Here is a 17,066-nt window from a genome sequence, read left to right on the forward strand (position 1 = left end):
CCTGAGCTCTTCCTTCCCCACTGGGAATTGTCCCTTTCCCTCCGAGCTCTGGGAGCTCCTTTTATCCATGGAATCCAATTTCCAGATTTTCCCCCCTCTGCCTTTTCCATGGATAATTTCCCAGCTCCAACCTTGCATATTCCCTGAACTTCCTTTTGGGGCCAGTGTGACACTGGGAATGTCCCTGCTCCGTGCCCGGGAGTGGCTTCCCAAAATCCTGGAGCTGGTCCCATGTGCTTCTCCTCAGAATCCCGGGATCCCTGGGCTTGGAAAAGAATTCCAAGGGCACCAAGTCCGAGCTGGACCTGCTCCCCAGCCCAGAGCACTGAGTGGAATTCCAGGAATTCCCTGGACACCTCCAGGGATGGGCACTCCAAAGCTCCATGGGCAGCCCCTGCCAAGGCCTGACCCCCCTTTCCATGGGGAAATTCCTGTGGATTCCAAGCTTCCCAAAGTCCTCCGGGTGTGGATCCAGAGGGATCCAGAGTCCTCCAGGTGATGGAGCTTCCGGGAGTTTCCAGGTGTGGATCAGGCTGGGATCAGGACGATCTGGAATTCTCCAGGTGTGGATCCAGAGGGATCCAGGGTCCTCCACATGTTGGAGCTTCCAGGAGTTTCCCAGGTGTGGATCAGGAGGATCCAGAGTCCCCCAGGTGTGGATCCAGAGGGATGCAGAGTCCCCCAGGTCCTGGAGCTTCCAGGAGTTTTCCAGGCTGGGATCAGGAGGGTCTGGAATTCTCTAGGTATGGATCCAGGGGGATCCAAAGTCCTCCGGGTGTTGGAGCTTCCAGGCGTTTTCCAGGCTGGGTTCAGGAAGGATCCAGCATTCCCACATGTGGATCAGGAGCTTCCAGAGGTTTTCCAGGTCAGGAGGACCTGGAATTCTCCAGGTGTGGATCAGGAGGATCCAGAGTCCTCCAGGTGTGGATCCGGAGGGTCTGGAATTCTCCAGGTGTGGATCCAGAGGGCTCCGGGGTCCTACAGGTGGTGGAAGTGCCAGGAGCTCCCCAGACTGGGATCAGGAGGTTCTGGAATTCTCCAGGTGTGGATCCAGAGGGATCCAGAGTCTTCCAGGTCCTGCAGTTTACAGGAGTTTTCCAGGTGTGGATCCAGAGGGATCCAGCGTTCCCACATGGGGATCAGGAGCATCCAGAGGTTTCCCAGGTCAGGAGGATCCAGAGTCCTCCAGGGAGGATCTGGAATTCTCCAGGTGTGGATGTGGAGGGATCCAGAGTCCCCACATTCCCTTTGGGAGTGGGGTCACTCCTGGAGCTCTCCCCAGCTGCCCTCGGTGCCAATTCCAGCCCTGAATTCCCTTCGGGAAGGCGCTGGCAGGAATTCCTCCTGGAAAATCCAGAGCAGCCCCTGGAACAGCCACAGCTTAGGCTGGAAATGGGGAAAATTCTGCCTGGAAGGAATCAAATCCCAGTGGATTTGGAGGACCTGGATCCAGGGTGGCCCTGGCAGAGCTGGGAATTCTGGGATTTGATCTCCGAGGGCTTTTCCAACCTCCAACAATTCCCTGAGCCCATGAACCACATTCCAGGAATGGCTCCATCAGGAAATTCCCAGTGCCAGGCCCAGGAATTGCCAAGATCCGACGTCTCTGGGGGTGGGATTGGGAAAATCCCACCGGAATTCCAGAGAAAAATCCAGGATTTCCAGCCTTTTGTCTCCCTCTATCCTGGGAGGTTTTCAGTCCTGGGATTTTTTTTCCATGAGGAGCCTTGGAAATGGGGAACTTTGACCACTTCCGTGAGAATTCCATGATTCCTTGAGGATCCAGGTGGGAATTCCCGGGATTTGGGATACAGACATGGCTGGAAATCCGTGGATATTTCCCAGATTTAGGGATGGATTTTATTGTTATCCCAAGTTTTTTAAAGGAAAAACTGGAATGAGGGATCCAGGTGGGATCCCAGCATCCCCTGGGGTGGTTTGGATGGGATATTTGGGAATGCTGCTCCATGGGAAAGGTTGGGAAGCTTTGGAAGGGACGGTGGTGGAGTCGAATCCTTGGGAACATTCAAAAACCCTGGATTTGGGAATGTGGGTTAGTGGTGGTCTATGAGGGCTTTTCCAACCTCTACAATTCCATGATTTTCTTTGGGAATGAGGAAAAATCCTGCTGAGGGCAGTGGTGGGAATGGGATGATCCCATCCCAACCATTCCATGATCCCAGTGAACAAAATTCCAGAGTTTTTTTTTAAGGACACGGAGCCCCAAAATACAGGAAGGGGTGGGGGGAAAAAATCCTCTGGGACCAAAAATTCCCCCTCTGGAATTGTGGGAATGAGGGAGCGCTGAAACATTCCCGGATCCTCTCCCTGCTGGAAAGGTCAGGAAGCAAAAAAAGCAGGAAATGTGGATAATTCCGGCTCCGGAGCGTGGGAGGTTGATAAAAAGGATCCGAGGAAATATCAAAGGCCGGGATTTCGGATCGTTGGGAATTTGGGAGCATCGGGAGCTGGAGGGGAAAAAAAAAAAAAATAGGGAAGAAGCTGATCCAGCTCCACTTTTTTTATGGAAATGCTCAAAATTTGGGATATTCTGGTGCCAGGGAAAAAAAGCTGGAATGTTCTGCTCCGAGTTGGGAACGAATGGGGAGCTCGGATTTCTCCGGGAGAGGTCTTGGGAACACGAAGTTTCCCGGTAACCAAGGAGAGAGGAATTCCTAAAAATATCCATTCCCAAATTACCGGGCTGGGAGAGCGGATCCCGGAGATCTGCGGGAGGGGGGTCTGGGAATGCTGCTCAGCCCTGGAATTCCGGAGGCTCGGGATGAGCGTTGGGCTCTCCCAGTTTTCCGGAGGGAAATTGAGGGAAACCGAGGCAGGGGTGAATTGGGAGCACGGGGAATTCCAGGACTGAAATCCCAAGGAATTCCGTGGGTGTGGAGGTCAGGCTCAGGTTATCCCGAGGGTTTTGTTGGAAATCCTTCAGGTTCAGGTGGAAATAAATAGGATTAGGAGTGGGAGACAATTCCCAACAATTCCCTGGCTGGATCCAGGGGGGAATGGGGATCTGATCCCAGGGAAAAGGGACAGGATGAGAAGGAACGGCCTCAAGCTGAGCCAGGAATGGAATATTTGGGAAAAATCCTTTGTGGAAAAGGTTGGGAAGGATGGGAATGGGCTGAGCAGGGCAGTGGGAATCGCCATTCCCAAGGGATTTCCAATCCATGGATCAGCGGTGGGAATGGCAGTGCTGGGAATGCTCCCGGCGGGATTTCCAGCCTCAGGGATTCCCAGATTCCAGGATTTCATTCCCAACCTGGGAAATGCTGATGGGAGAACCTCGGGAATTTCCCAGTCCACGAACCCTGCCAGGCAGGGAATGGAGGTTCCAGGCTCGGGAATTCCCCTGGGAAAGGGGAATCCTCCCAGGAATTTCTGGATTTCTCCCAGATTTTTTTGGTTGGATGTGGCAGATCCTGGAAGGACAAAATTCCTGAGCTCCCTGAAATTCCCACGTGGATCCCGGATGGGGGACAGATCCAGCGGGATTGGGATGGGAGCTGGGAGTGATTCAGGAGGGGAGAAAAGGGATGAGGATCTGGGAATTCCTGGCTCTGGAATGCGGGTGTGGAATTCCAGCAGTTTGGAAGGAGCTTGGTTGGTGCACACGGAGAGAATTCCCTGGAAAACCATTCCGTGGATTCCAGTAAATCCCATGGGACCTTGCCCATGGAATGAGGTTGACCTGGAGAGGGGGGAAAGGTCCAGGCCGGGATCCTCGGGAGGATTCTGGGATCTGGAGAATCCTGGATAATCCCAAATTCTCTGGAATCTTCGGAGCTGCCAACGATCCCACACAATGATTCCCGGGAATCCAAAGTTTCCCAGAGCAAAGGAGCTGGGATGGGCTCAGGGCCGTCCCTCGGGATGGATCCATGGGATAAACCCAGAGTTTGGGAAGAACTCCAGGAATTTCGGGATGGACCTTCACCAGGAAGAAAGAGCAGAAATCCAGGGGTTGTCATTCCAGACAATTTGGGATTATCCAGGATTCTCCAGATCCCAGAATCCTCCCGAGGATCCCGGCCTGGACCTTTCCCCCCTTTCCCCCATTCCATGGGCAAGTTCCCATGGGATTTACTGGAATCCACGGAATGGTTTTCCTGGGAATTCTCTCCCTTCCGAACATCCCATGACCGGACTCTCCAAAAAAAAACAGGAAAACCCCATTTTTTGGGAATCTCCCAGCAGGAATCGTCCATTCCCATCTCCTCCTCGCCATCACCTCGCGGCAGCTCCCAACCGCCGCAAAAAAGCCGGGAAAAGCCGGGAAAAAAAACCAAACAAAACCAGGAAAAACAGGATTTTTGCGGTCTGCTTCGGTAATTTTTTTCCCGCTGGGAATCCTGATCCATGGCTGGTTTTTTTTTTTGGGAATGCAGGTGAACGGAGTGAACGTGGTGAAGGTGGGGCACAAGCAGGTGGTGGCGCTGATCCGGCAGGGCGGGAATCACCTCCTGATGAAGGTCGTGTCCGTCAGCCGCAAGCCCGACTCCGAGGAGGGATCCCGCAAGAAGGGTGAGCCGCCATTCCCGGGAATCCCGGGCTCGGGATGGGCCGGAGAGGCCCCAGCCAGGAGAGAGGGAGTGGGAAATTCCAAGGTGGGAAGGTTGGGATGCGCCGGTTTTTGGGATGTGCCGGTTTTTGGGATGCGTCCGTTTTTTGGGATGTGCCTGGTTTGGGGATGCGCCGATTTTTTGGGATATGCAGCAATTTTTGGGATGCGCCGATTTCAGGATGCAGCAATTTTTGGGATGTGTCCGTTTTTTAGGATGTGCCAGCTTTTGGGATGTGCTGATTTTTGGGATGTGCCAGTTTTTGGGATACACCCGGTTCTGGGATGTGCTGTTTTATGGATGAGAGGATTTTTGGGATTTGTTGGTGTTAGGATGCAATGATTTTTGGGATATCTCCATTTTTTGGGACGCGCCAATTTTTGGGATGTGTCCATTTTTTGGGATATGTCTGTTTTTTGGGATGTGTCCATTTTTTGGGATATGTCCATTTTTTGGGATGTGCCATTTTTTGGGATGTCCTGATTTTTGGGATATGCTGTTTTTTGGGATGTGCCTGGTTTGGGGATGCGCCGATTTCGGGATGCAGCAATTTTTGGGATGTGTCCATTTTTTAGGATGTGCCAGCTTTTGGGATGTGCTGATTTTTGGGATATGCCAGTTTTTGGGATACACCCGGTTTTGGGATGCACCAATTTCAGGATGTGCCAATTTTTGGGATGTGATGATGTTTGGGATGTGCCGGTTTTTGGGATACGCCGGTTTTTGGGATACACCGGTTTCAGGATGTGCCGGTTTTAGGGATGCGCCGCTTTTTGGGATGTGCTGTTTTCTGGATGAGAGGATTTTTAGGATTTGTTTGCGTTAGGATGCAATGATTTTTGGGATATCTCCATTTTTTGGGATGCGCCAATTTTTGGGATGTGCCAGTTTTTGGGATGCAATGATTTTTGGGATGTGTCCATTTTTTGGGATATGTCCATTTTTTGGGATGTGCCATTTTTTGGGATGTCCTGATTTTTGGGACATGCTGGTTTTTGGAATGTTTCCATTTTTGGGATACACCCGTTTTTGGGATGCGCCAATTTTTAGGATCCCGCAGCACTTGGTGTTGGGATGTGCTGGGTTATGGGATTTCAGGGATTCCAGGGATTTGGGATGGGCCGGAGTGGCCGCAGGGAGGAGAAGGAATGGTGGGAGGGGAGGTGGGAGCGGCGGGGGTGGAAAATTCCAGGGTAGGAAGGTTGGAATGTGCCGGTTTTTGGGATGCGCTGATTTTTGGGATGTGTCCGTCATTTTGGGATGTGCCTGGTTTGGGGATGCACCAATTTCGGGATGCGCCAGTTTTTGGGATGTGTTGATGTTTGGGACGTGCTGATTTTTGGGATGTGCTGATTTTTGGGATACGCCGGTTTTTGGGATGCGCCAATTTCAGGATGTGATGTTTTCTGGGATGAGCAGATTTTTTTGGATACGCCAGTTTTTGGGATACGGCAATTTTTGGGATGTGCCAATTTTGGGATGTGCCAATTTTTGGGCTGTGTTGATGCTGGGACGTGCTGATTTTTGGGACATGTCCGTTTTTTTGGAATGTCCCAGTTTTTGGGATGTGCTGATGTTTGGGATGTGCCATCTTTTGGGATGTGCCGGTTTATGGGATTTCAGGGATTCCGGGGATTTGGAATGGGCTGGAGCGGCCTCAGTGAGGAGAGGGAATGGCAGGAGCGGAGGTGGGAGGGGCAGGGATGGAAAATTCCAAGTGGGAAATGCCGGGATTTTGGGATGCACTGGTTTTTTTGGGATATGCCGGTTTTTGGGACACATCAATTTCAGGATGTGCCGTTTTTTGGGATGTGTTGGCATCGGGATGCAATGATTTTTGGGATGCAATGATTTTTGGGATATGTCCATTTTTGGGGATGTGCCAGTTTTTGGGATGGCTTCACTTTTGGGATATGCCAATTTTTGGGATGCGCCGGTTTTTGGGATGTGTTGATATTTGGGATGTGCCGATTTTTGGGATGTGCTGGTTTTCGTGATGCGACAATTTTTGGGATGCCCTGATTTTTGGGATAAACCAGTTTTTGGGATGCATCGATTTCAGGATGCACCAATTTTTGGGATAGGTTGGTGTTGGGATGTGCTGATTTTTGGGATCTGCTGGTTTTTTAATCCACTGGTTTTTGGGATGCGATGATTTCAGGGATGTGCCGGTTTTTGGGATGTTTCCATTTATTTTGGGATGTGCCAGTTTTTTTGGGATGTGCCGGTTTTGGGGATCCGCTGGTTTTTGGGGATGTGCCAGTTTTTTGGGGATGTGCCAGTTTTTGGGATACGCTGGTTTTTGGGATGCGTCAATTTCAGGATGCACCGATTTTGGAATGTGTTGATTTTTGGAATGTGAGGATTTTTGGGATATGTCCATTTTTTGGGATGCGCCAATTTTTGGGATATGTCCATTTTTTGGGATGCGCCAATTTTTGGGATGCACCAATTTTTGGGATGCGCTGGCTTTTGGGATGTTTCCATTTTTGGGATGCGCCAGTTTCGGGATGCGTTGATTTTTGGGATGTGCTGGTTTATGGGATGTGCTCGTTTTTGGCGTGCATCATTATTTGGGATGAGTCCATTTTTGGGATGCACCGATTCTGGATGCGCTGATTTTGGGATGTGCCCAGTTTTACACGTGAAGGTTTTTGGGATGGGTCCATTTTTTGGGATGTTGTGATTTTTGGGATGTTCTGATTTATCGGGATGTGTTTATTTTGTGATGTGCCCATTTTTTGGGATGTGAAGATTTTTGGGATGTGCCCATTTTTGGGATGTGCCCCTTTTGGGATTTGCCTGTTTTGGGATGCATTGATTTTTGGGATGTGCCCATTTTTGGGATGTGCCCATTTTTGGGACACCTTGTTGTTTGGGATGCGAGAATTTTGGGGATTTGCTTCTTTTGGGTTGTGCTGATTTTTGGTAAGTGTTGATTTTTGGGATGCACAATTTTTTGGGATGTGCCCATTTTGGGATTTGCCCACATTGGGATGTGCCCGTTTTTGTGGTGCGTCATTTTTTGGGATGTGTTGATTTTTGGGATGCGCTGATTTTTGGGATGAACTGGTTTTTTGGGATGCATTAATGTTTGGGATACAAAGATTTTTGGGATGTTCCTGTTTTTGGGATGTGCTGGTTTTTGGGATGCGCCCATTTTTTGGGGTGTTCCCATTTTTGGGACTTGTTGATTTTTGGGATGTGCCAGTTTCTGGGATGCGCTGATTTTTGGGAATGTGGGAGGTGGGCAGGGAAGATCAGGAAGGTCCCAACCACATCTGTGGAGTTGTGGTGGTTTTGGGGAATTTTCTGGATTCCCAAAGTCTGGAATTCCTGGAGTTGTGGCAGTTTTTTGGGAATGGCTTGGATTCCCAAGGTCTGGAATTCCTGGAGTTGTGGCGTTTTTTGGGAATGGTTTGAATTTCCCAGATCAGGAATTTCTGGAATTGTGGCAAAGGAGGAACAAGAGTTTGGGGAGCTCATGGATACAGGAAGGGATGGGCTGGGAATTCAGGGAGGGATTTGGGGATGGGTTTTGGGAATCACTTTTTATTCCCATGATCCAGAATTCCTGGAATTCCTGTCAGCTGCTCCAGGCTCCAGCTCCACCTGTGAATTGTTGGGATGGGAAGCAACCCTGGGAATTTCTAGGAATATTGGGGGGCAGAATGGTGATCCCAAAGAAACACCAGGAATTCCGGGATGGAGCCAGGGAGTCGCTGTGGGAATTCCTGGGCACGGCTGGTCCTGGGGGATCCCAGAAAGTTCTGGGATTTCATTCCATGGGTTCTGGAGTCTGGGAGCAGACCCAAGAGCCCGGGCAGGGCAGGGATTTATCCGGAGGGACGGGAACATTGGAAACACAGGAAGGAGCCAGGAGGGGTTTGGGGGGATTGGGATGGAATTCCAGGGAATGGGAAAAGGGGAAAGGGAAAAGGAGATGGAATTATGGGGATGGGAAAAGGGGAATGGGAAAAGGAGATGGAATTATGGGGATGGGAAAAGGGGAATGGAAAAAGGAGATGGAATTATGGGGATGGGAGCAGGGGATGGAATTGTGGAGATGGGTAGAGGGGAATGGGAAAAGGGGGATGGGAGCAGGGGCTGGAATCAGGGGGATGGGAGTTTGGGAAGCAGGATTAGGATGGATGGAGGGACAGGAGCAGGAAGATGGAAGCAGGGATGGAAACAGGAGATGGAAGTGGAGGGATGGGAGCAGGGAATGGGAGCAGGAAATGGGAGCAGAGGGATGGAATGGGGGCAGGAACAGGGATCAAAGGGGACAGGAGGGACAGGAGCAGGAGGATGGAAACAGGATGGAAGTGGAGGGACAGGAGAAGAGGGATGGGAGCAGGGAATGGAAACGGGATGGAAAGGCAGGGAATGGGAGCAGAGAGATGAGAACAGGGGATGGAAGTGGAGGGATGAAAACCGGGAACAGGGGAATGGGAGCAGGGAATGAAAAGGGGGAAAGGAGCAGGGGATGGAAGTGGAGGGACAGGAGCAGGAATGGAAGCAGAGGATGGAAGCAGGGAATGGAAACACAGGACAGGAGCAGGGAGAGGAGAGAGGAGCAGGAATGGGAGCAGGAATGGCAGCAGAGGGATTGGAGCAGGGATAGGAGTGGAGGGACAGGAGCAGGGAATGGGAGCTGGGAATGAAAATGGGGGGAAGGAGCAGGGGACAGGAGAGACAGGAACAGGAATAGGAGCAGGAATGGCAGCAGAGGGATTGGAGCAGGGAATGGGAGCTGGGATGGGAGTGGAGGGACAGGAGCAGGAATGGAAGAAGGGAATGGAAACACAGGACAGGAGCAGGGAGAGGAGAGAGGAGCAGGAATGGCAGCTGGGTTGGGAGCAGAGGGATTGGAGCAGGGAATGGAAACGGGGGAACGGGAGCAGGGGATGGGAATGGGATGGGAGCAGGAGACAGGAGCAGGGGATGGAAACAGAGGGACAGGAGGGACAGGAGCAGGGATGGATGGAAACGGGGATGGATGCAGGAATTGGAAACAGGGATGGGAGCAGGGGGATGGGAGCAGGGGGCTTGGAGTAAAGGATGGAATCAGGGATGGGAGCGGGGATGGAATCAGGGGGACGGGATCAGGGATGGAATCAGAGGGACGGGAGCAGGGATGGAATCAGGGGGACAGGATCAGGGATGGAATCAGAGGGATGGGAGCAGGGATGGAATCACGGGGACGGGAGCAGGGATGGAATCAGGGGGACGGGATCAGGAATGGAATCACGGGGATGGGAGCAGGGATGGAATCAGGGGGACGGGATCAGGGATGGAATCGCAGGGATGGAAGCAGGGATGGAATCGGGGGGGTGGGAGCAGGGGGATGGGAGCAGGGGGATTGGAGTAAGGGGTGGGAGCAGGGATTAGAGTAGAGAGTGGAATCAGGGAGTGGAATCAGGGGGATTGGAGTAGCGAGTGGAGCCGGGGGGTGGGAGCGGGGCTGGAGCAGGGGGATGGGAGCAGGGAATGAGGGGGGCCGGGATCGGGGCCGCTCCCAGCGCAGCACGCGGGGCTCGGGGGAGGGAAGGGAGGGAAGAGGGAAGGGAGGGAAGGAGGGAGCGCTGCTGGCACGAGGAGCTCCAATTATCCTGTCACGGCACAAAGGCACGAGCCGTGGGAACGGCTGGCAGCCTCGGGAATTCAGCCGGGAATTCAGCCGGGAATAATCCTCGGGAATTCAGCCGGGAATCAGCGCTGGGAGCCCCGGCGGGGCCGCTCGGGCCGCTCCAGCCGCTCCAGCCCGGGGTGAGCCGCTGCCCCTCGGCGCCTCCCGCTGCTCCCCGCCCGGTGCCTTCCTCGTCCCGCTCCTCCGCATCCGCGCGGCCGCTTTCCCAAGGGATCCGAGGGGCGCTGGGGGACCGGGGGGGGCTCCTGCCGCGTCCCCCCCACCCCGGTGACAGCGCCTGTGTGGGCCCGGCTGGGGCTGAATCCGCCCCGCTGGATCCCTGCCGCAGGCACAGGGATCCTTGGAGCTGCCGTTGCCATGGCAATCCTGGAGCGTTATTCCAGCATTGTCAGCGAGGAGCAGCGAGGAGGAGGAGGAGGAGGAAGAGGAAGAGCTTTCCACTCATCCTCGCTGCTCCGGGGGGGGTGCTCAGGGAATGCGGGATCGGGAGCTTTTGGGATCATCCCGGGCCATGCGTCCTTGGGCAGCTCCCGGCCGGACGCCGGCGCTTCCATAGGGTTGGGATCCGCGGCCAGGAGCAGCAGCAGCGGGAGGAGGAGGAGGAAGAGGAGGGTGGGGTGGGCTGAGGCGCTCCGGGGGCTGCGCCGAGGCGGGAAGAGGATCCCGAGCTCAGGCTGGACACATTCCCGCTTTCCCCGCGTCCCTCCCGGAATCCCCGGCAGCCCCCCCCGCCTCCCCGGGGCCATGGCTCGGGCTCCGCGCTGAGGGGGGGGCCCGCATTCCCAAAGGCCGCGGGCACATTCCCGGCGGGAATCATGAAGAAGTTCGCGTCCACGCGCAGCCTCAATAAGATCCTGCAGCAGTGCGACTCCTCGTCCCGCGAGTACGAGGAGATCCAGGCTGTGGAGAAGAAGTGGCACCTGCACCTGGCCACTCCGCGCAAATTCCGGGAGAAGAGGTGCAAGATGCCCTCTCTGTTCCTTGCAGCTCCGCCGCCGCCCAAGAGAGCGCCCAGCACCACCCTCACGCTGCGCTCCAAATCCATGACGGCCGAGCTGGAGGAGCTGGGTAAGGCCGGCGCCGGGATGGAACTGGGATCTCCCGGGAGTCGCGGGGGGTGCTCGGGAGCCGCTTCCCAGCGGTTTTCTCGGGGTTTTCCGGCGGTTTTCCAGCGGTTTTCCAGCTGTTTGCACGTGCGCCGTGGGGCCGTGGCGGTGAGGGGGTGTAGGAGGCGCGGGGGGCGGGGGAGCAGCATCCCCGTGTCTGTCTGTCTGTCCGGGGGGATGTCCGGGGGGATGTCCAGCGCTCCGGGGGCGCATCCCGGCGGAGGTGGGCGTGGGAAGGATGTTGGGAGTCTCCAGGTGGGTGTGGAGGGGTTGATGCGCCCTGGCCTTGGGCATCCGGCTCCTTTCCCTGCTCCTTCCCTGATCAGTTCCTGATCCTTTCCCTGATCAATTCCTGATCCTTGCTCCTTTTGCTGATCCATTCCCTGCTCCGTTCCCTGATCAAACCCTCTCCATTCCTAGCTCCTCTCCCTGCTCCTCTCCTGCTCCTCTCCCTGCTCCTTTCCCTTCTCTTTTCCCTGTTCCATTCCCTAATCCATTCCCTAATCCATTCCCTGCTCCTTTCCCTGCTCCTGCTCCTTTTCCTGATCCTCTCCCTGTTCCTCCTACTCCTCTTCCCGATCCTCATTCTCTCCCTGCTCCTTTTCCTGATCCTCTCTCTTCTCCTGCTCCTTTCCCAGCTCCTTTCCCTGCTCCATTCCCTGATCCATTCCCTGATCTATTCCCTGCTCCATTCCCAGTTTAATTCCCTGCTCCTTTCCATGCACCTTCCATTCCCTGCTCCTTTCCCAGTTCCTTTCCCTGCTCCATTCCCAGCTCCTTTCCCTGTTCCATTCCCTGCTCCTTTCCCTGCTCCTGATCCTTTCCCTGCTCCTCTCCCTGACCCATTCCCTGATAAATTCCTTGCTCCTTTTCCTGCTCCTTTTCCTGCTCCTTTTCCTGCTTCTCTCCCTGTTACTCCTACTCCTCTTCCTGATCCTCATCCCCTGCCTGCTCCTCTCCCTCCTCCTGATCCTTTTCCTGCTCCTGCTCCTCCTGCTCCTTTTCCTGCTCCTTTTCCTGCTTCTCTCCCTGTTACTCCTACTCCTCTTCCTGATCCTCATCCCCTGCCTGCTCCTCTCCCTCCTCCTGATCCTTTTCCTGCTCCTGCTCCTCCTGCTCCTCCTGCTCCTCTCCCTGCTCCTGCTCTTTTCGCTTCCCCTGTTCCTTTCCCTGCTCCTGCTCCTCCTGCTCCTGCTTCTCTCCCTGATCCTGATCCTGCTCCTTTTCCTGCTCCTGCTCCTCCTGCTCCTGATCCTGCTCCTTTCCCCGATCCTGCTCCTCCTGCTCCTTTCCCTGCTCCTGCTCCTCCTGCTCCTGATCCTGCTCCTTTCCCCGATCCTGCTCCTCCTGCTCCTCTCCCTGCTCCTGCTCCTCCTGCTCCTCTCCCTGCTCCTTTCCCTGATCCTGCTCCTGCTCCTCTCCCTGCCCCTCTCCTCGCTTTCCTCACTCCTTTCCATGCTCCTCTTCCCACTCCTACCCTTCTTCCCGATACCCTCCCTGCCCTTCTCCTGCTCCATTCCCTGATCCATTCCCAGCTCCATTCCCTGATCCATTCCCTGATCGTTTTCCTGTCCCTCTCTCTGCTCCTGCTCCTTTTCCTGATCTTCTCTCTTCTCCCATTCCTTTCCTTTCTCCTTTCCCTGCTCCTCTCCCCGCTCCTCTCCTCGCTTTCCTCACTCCTTTCCGTGCTCCTCTCCTTCCTCTCCCATTTCCTCTTCCCGCTCCTCTCCCTCCTTTCCCACACCCGGCAGTCCCAGGTTTTGATTTCCCATCTCCCGGCAGATCCCAAACCCTGCCAGGAGAGCTCTGGGACAGCTCTGGAATTCCGGGAGAGCTCCAGGAGAGCTCTGGGATAGCTCTGGGAGAGCTCTGGAATTCCGGGAGAGCTCCAGGAGAGCTCTGGGATAGCTCCGGGAGAGCTCTGGAATTCCAGAAGAGCTCCTGGAGAACTCTGGGATAGCTCCAGGAGAGCTCTGGAATTCCAGGAGAGCTCCGGGAGAGCTCTGGGATAGCTCCAGGAGAGCTCTGGAATTCCAGGAGACATCCAGGAGAGCTCTGGGATAGCTCCAGGAGAGCTCTGGAATTCCAGGAGAGCTCCAGGAGAGCTCTGGGATAGCTCCAGGAGAGCTCTGGAATTCCGGGAGAGCTCCAAGTGAGCTCCAGGAGACCTCTGGAATTCCAGATGAGCTCCAGGTGAGCTCTGGGAGAATTCCAGGAGAGCTCCAGGAGAGCTTCAGGTGAGATCCAGGAGATCTCCAGGATAGATCCAGGTGAGCTCCAGGAGACTTCCGGGAGAATTCCAGGAGATCTCCAGGATTGCTCCGTCCCCCCCTGCCCTGCTGCCACTCCCACATTTCCTGCTGTTTCCCATTCCGCTCCACATTCCCAGATTCCCTGAAATCCTCTCCACTCCCACCATTCCCTGCTTCCCGCTGCCAGAATTCCTTGTTTTTCCCAGCCCTCGTGGCCACCTGGGATGCCCCAGGACCCCTTGGCAGGGTGGGAGCTGATCCCGCTTCATCCCTTCCCTTTTCCCGGATCCGGGGGCACTTTGTCCCTGGATGTCACCACGTGGGCATGGAGGGATCCCAAATTCGGGAAAACTTTGGAGTGTCCCTGGCAGCAGGGCTGGCTCCGAGGCCATCGATGCTGCCCCGGCTTCCGTGGGAATTTGGGATTTTCCATGTGGGAATGTGGCACCCTGGAGCCGCAGCAGGATCCCACGTTACCCCTGGTTTTCCATGCTTTCCCTGGTTTTCCCTGGTTTTTCCTGGTTTTTCCTGGTTTTCCTTGGTTTTCTCTGGTTTTCCCTGGTTTTCCCTTGTCTTCCCTGGTTTTCCACGTTTTCCTTGGTTTTCCATGCTCAACACAGTTTTCCATGTTCTCCCTCTTTTCCATGTTCTCCCTGTTTTTTCCATGCCCTTCCTGGTTTTCATTCCTTCTGCTTTTCCACGTTTGTCCTGATTTTCCAAGCTCTCCTTGTTTTCCATGCCCTTCTTGGGTTTCCATGCTCGTCCTGGTTTTCCATGCTCTCTCTGTTTTCCATGCTCTCCATGGATTTCCATGTTCTCCCTGTTTTCCATGCTCTCTATGGATTTCCATGTTCTCCCTGGTTTTCCATGCTCTCTGTTTTTCCATTCCTCCTGGTTTTTCATGCTCTTCCTGGTTTTCCATGCCCTCCCTGTTTTCCATGTTCTCCCTGGTTTTCCACACCCTCCTTGGTTTTTCCATGTTCTCCCTGTTTTCCATGATCTCCATGGATTTCCGTGTTCTCCCTGGTTTTCCGTGCTCTCTGGTTTTCCATTCCTTCTGGTTTTCCATGCCCTTCCTGGTTTTCCTCTTTTTTAATTCCTTCTGGTTTTTCCCAGCCCTCCTTGGTTTTTCCATGCTCTCCATTTTTTCCCCTGCTCTCCCGGTTTTCCATGCCCTTCCTGGTTTTCCCAGCCTTTCCTTGCTCCTTGCGCTCCTCCTTGGAGCCAGACCCTGCGGGATCGGGACAGATCCCAAAATTCCCAGATTGGATCAGCTGGGATTTACTTTATCCTGAGCCTCCGCCTGGATTCCCACCCCGGAATTCCCACCCCTGATTCTTGGCATTTCCAGACCGTTATTCCCAATCCAAAAGTTCTTTCTTTGGTGGGAATTCCTGGGAGCAGAGCCAGACCGCCTCCTTTCCCCCACTTTTCCCCATCCCAGATCCTGGGATTCCTTCTTCCACCCTCCCAGGAATTCCCAGTTTTCCTGGACAGGGATTGGGAGCAGCAATCCCGGGAGAAGGATCTTGAGGCCGTTCCAGCTCTGATCCCACAATTCCCATGAGTTTTTCCGGGAAGGGTAGCGCTCGTTCCTATGGATCCAAGGAATGGGCTGAAGCCATTCCAGGGAAAACAGGGGATCCATCCTCTTCCCAGCCTTCACTCCGGGTGTTCCTGTGGATCAGCATTCCCAGGATTTGGCCTGGAGCCACTCTCCTTCCCAAGGAACCGTCAGGGAAAGGGATATTCCCAAAGAAAGCTCTGCCGGGTGCTTCCCGCCCCATTTTCCCTGGATCCCAAACACTCCTGTGCCCTTCCCGACCCTTTCCCTGCCATTCCAATCCCCTTGGAGCAGCAGATTCCCAGCAGGATGCTCCAGGATCCCTCCTGTGCCGAAATCCATGGCCTTGGATGCAGGGAATTGCCCTGGAAGCTTTTCCATGGCTTGGGATGGAATTCCAGCCAATCCCGCTCCAGCTTCCCTGGATCCATGAGGATCCATGAGGGATGATCCCAGCCTTGGGATAAATCCCAAATCCCGGGTTGGAGGGACAATCCCAGTGGATAAAGGCCGGAATTCCCAGGTGCCCTGCTCAAATCCCACATCCCAGGCCGGATCCCGCATGCCAGAGGCCGGGAATTGTGGGAAGAGCCAGGCTGGAGCTGGGAATGGGGGCGGGAATTGTTCCATGCCGTTGATCCTGTGTTTTGTTTCCCATTCCAAGCCTCCATGCGGAGAAGGAAAGGGGGTGAGTGAAACCAAAATTCCCGGGATTCCGCCCCTTCCTGACAGCTCCCGCTGGGATCCCGCGGGATCCAGACTGGGGGGAGATCCCGGCATCCCAAGGGTCGCTGTTCCTGCAGCATCTCAGGGAATTCAGCCGGGAATTTGGGAATTTGGGATCGGCTCCGGTGTCCGGGAGCCGCTCCAGTAGGAATTGGAATGCCTGGAATTGGAATGCCAGGAATTGTGGGGCCAGGAGTCAGAACGGCCGTGTGGGATTCTGCAGACTGCTCCTGCATCCCAGAATTCCCAACCCTGCCATTCCCAGGTGTGATTCCTGCTCCAGGTTTTCCCCACGGGAATGACCCCTGTGGGATCCTCGGGAATGACGCTGTCCAGCTTTATCCCAAATAGCCAAAGCCTCTCCTGGCAAATCCAGGGAGTTTATCCCGCTATTCCTGGCAGTTCCAGGGAGTTTATCCAGCTATTCCTGGTGGATCCGTGTGGTTAATCCCATTATTCCTGGCAGTTCCAGGGAGATTTTCCTGCTTTTCCTGGCCAATCCATGTGGATTATCCCGCTGCTCCCACCCTGAGGGTGTGCCGGGAATGTCGCGTGAGGGCCGCAGGAAAACCGGGAAGTTTTTGGTGGACGGGTTGGATCTGGATGGGATTAAAAGCCCCTTCCCACCCAACCCCTCCTGGGATTTTCTGATCCAGGATTTTCCGTCCTGGTGGTTCCCATTCCGTGTTCCCCACGGAGCTGGGAATGTGGGATCGGCTCTTCCAGCAGGGATCCCATGGCGATGGGACAGGGAAGAAGCCGGGTGGGAATTTCCCTGGGAAGTGTCTGAGGGATCCTCCCAACCCTTCCCTGGATCGGGCAGATCCAGAGGGGGCCACATGAGGATCCCATGGATCAGGAAAATCAGCTGGAGGTTCCCAAGGATTGGAGATGGATCCAGGATGTTTTTCTGCCAGAAAATATTCCAGGGAGAGCTTCCAGCACATTCCAGGGCCTGGAGGGGCTCCAGGAGAGCTGCAGAGGGACTGGGGACAAGGCCTGCAGGGACAGGAGCCAGGGAATGGCTCCCAGTGCCAGAGGGCAGGCATGGATGGGATCTGGGAATGAGGAATTCCTGGCTGGGCTGGAATTGCCAGAGCACCTGGGGCTGCCCCTGGATCCCTGGAGTGTCCAAGGAAATTCTGGAGAAATCTGGGATCATGGGAAGGTGTCTCATGGAATGGGACGAGCTTT

The 17,066-nt window shown here is 54.6% G+C and overlaps 1 protein-coding gene across 1 annotated transcript in view; it reads left to right on the forward strand.

Moving 5' to 3' along the window:
- SHANK3 (SH3 and multiple ankyrin repeat domains 3) overlaps positions 1-17,066 on the forward strand; it is a 162,654-nt gene that overhangs the window by 112,228 nt on the left and 33,360 nt on the right. The window contains exons 20-21 of the mRNA XM_059847948.1: positions 4,401-4,536; positions 11,212-11,292. Of these exons, the coding sequence (XP_059703931.1) occupies positions 4,401-4,536; positions 11,212-11,292 (217 nt within the window). The remainder of the gene's footprint in view (positions 1-4,400; positions 4,537-11,211; positions 11,293-17,066) is intronic.

Source organism: Haemorhous mexicanus, chromosome 5 (assembly GCF_027477595.1).
Source record: "Haemorhous mexicanus isolate bHaeMex1 chromosome 5, bHaeMex1.pri, whole genome shotgun sequence".
Taxonomy (NCBI): Eukaryota; Metazoa; Chordata; class Aves; order Passeriformes; family Fringillidae; genus Haemorhous; species Haemorhous mexicanus.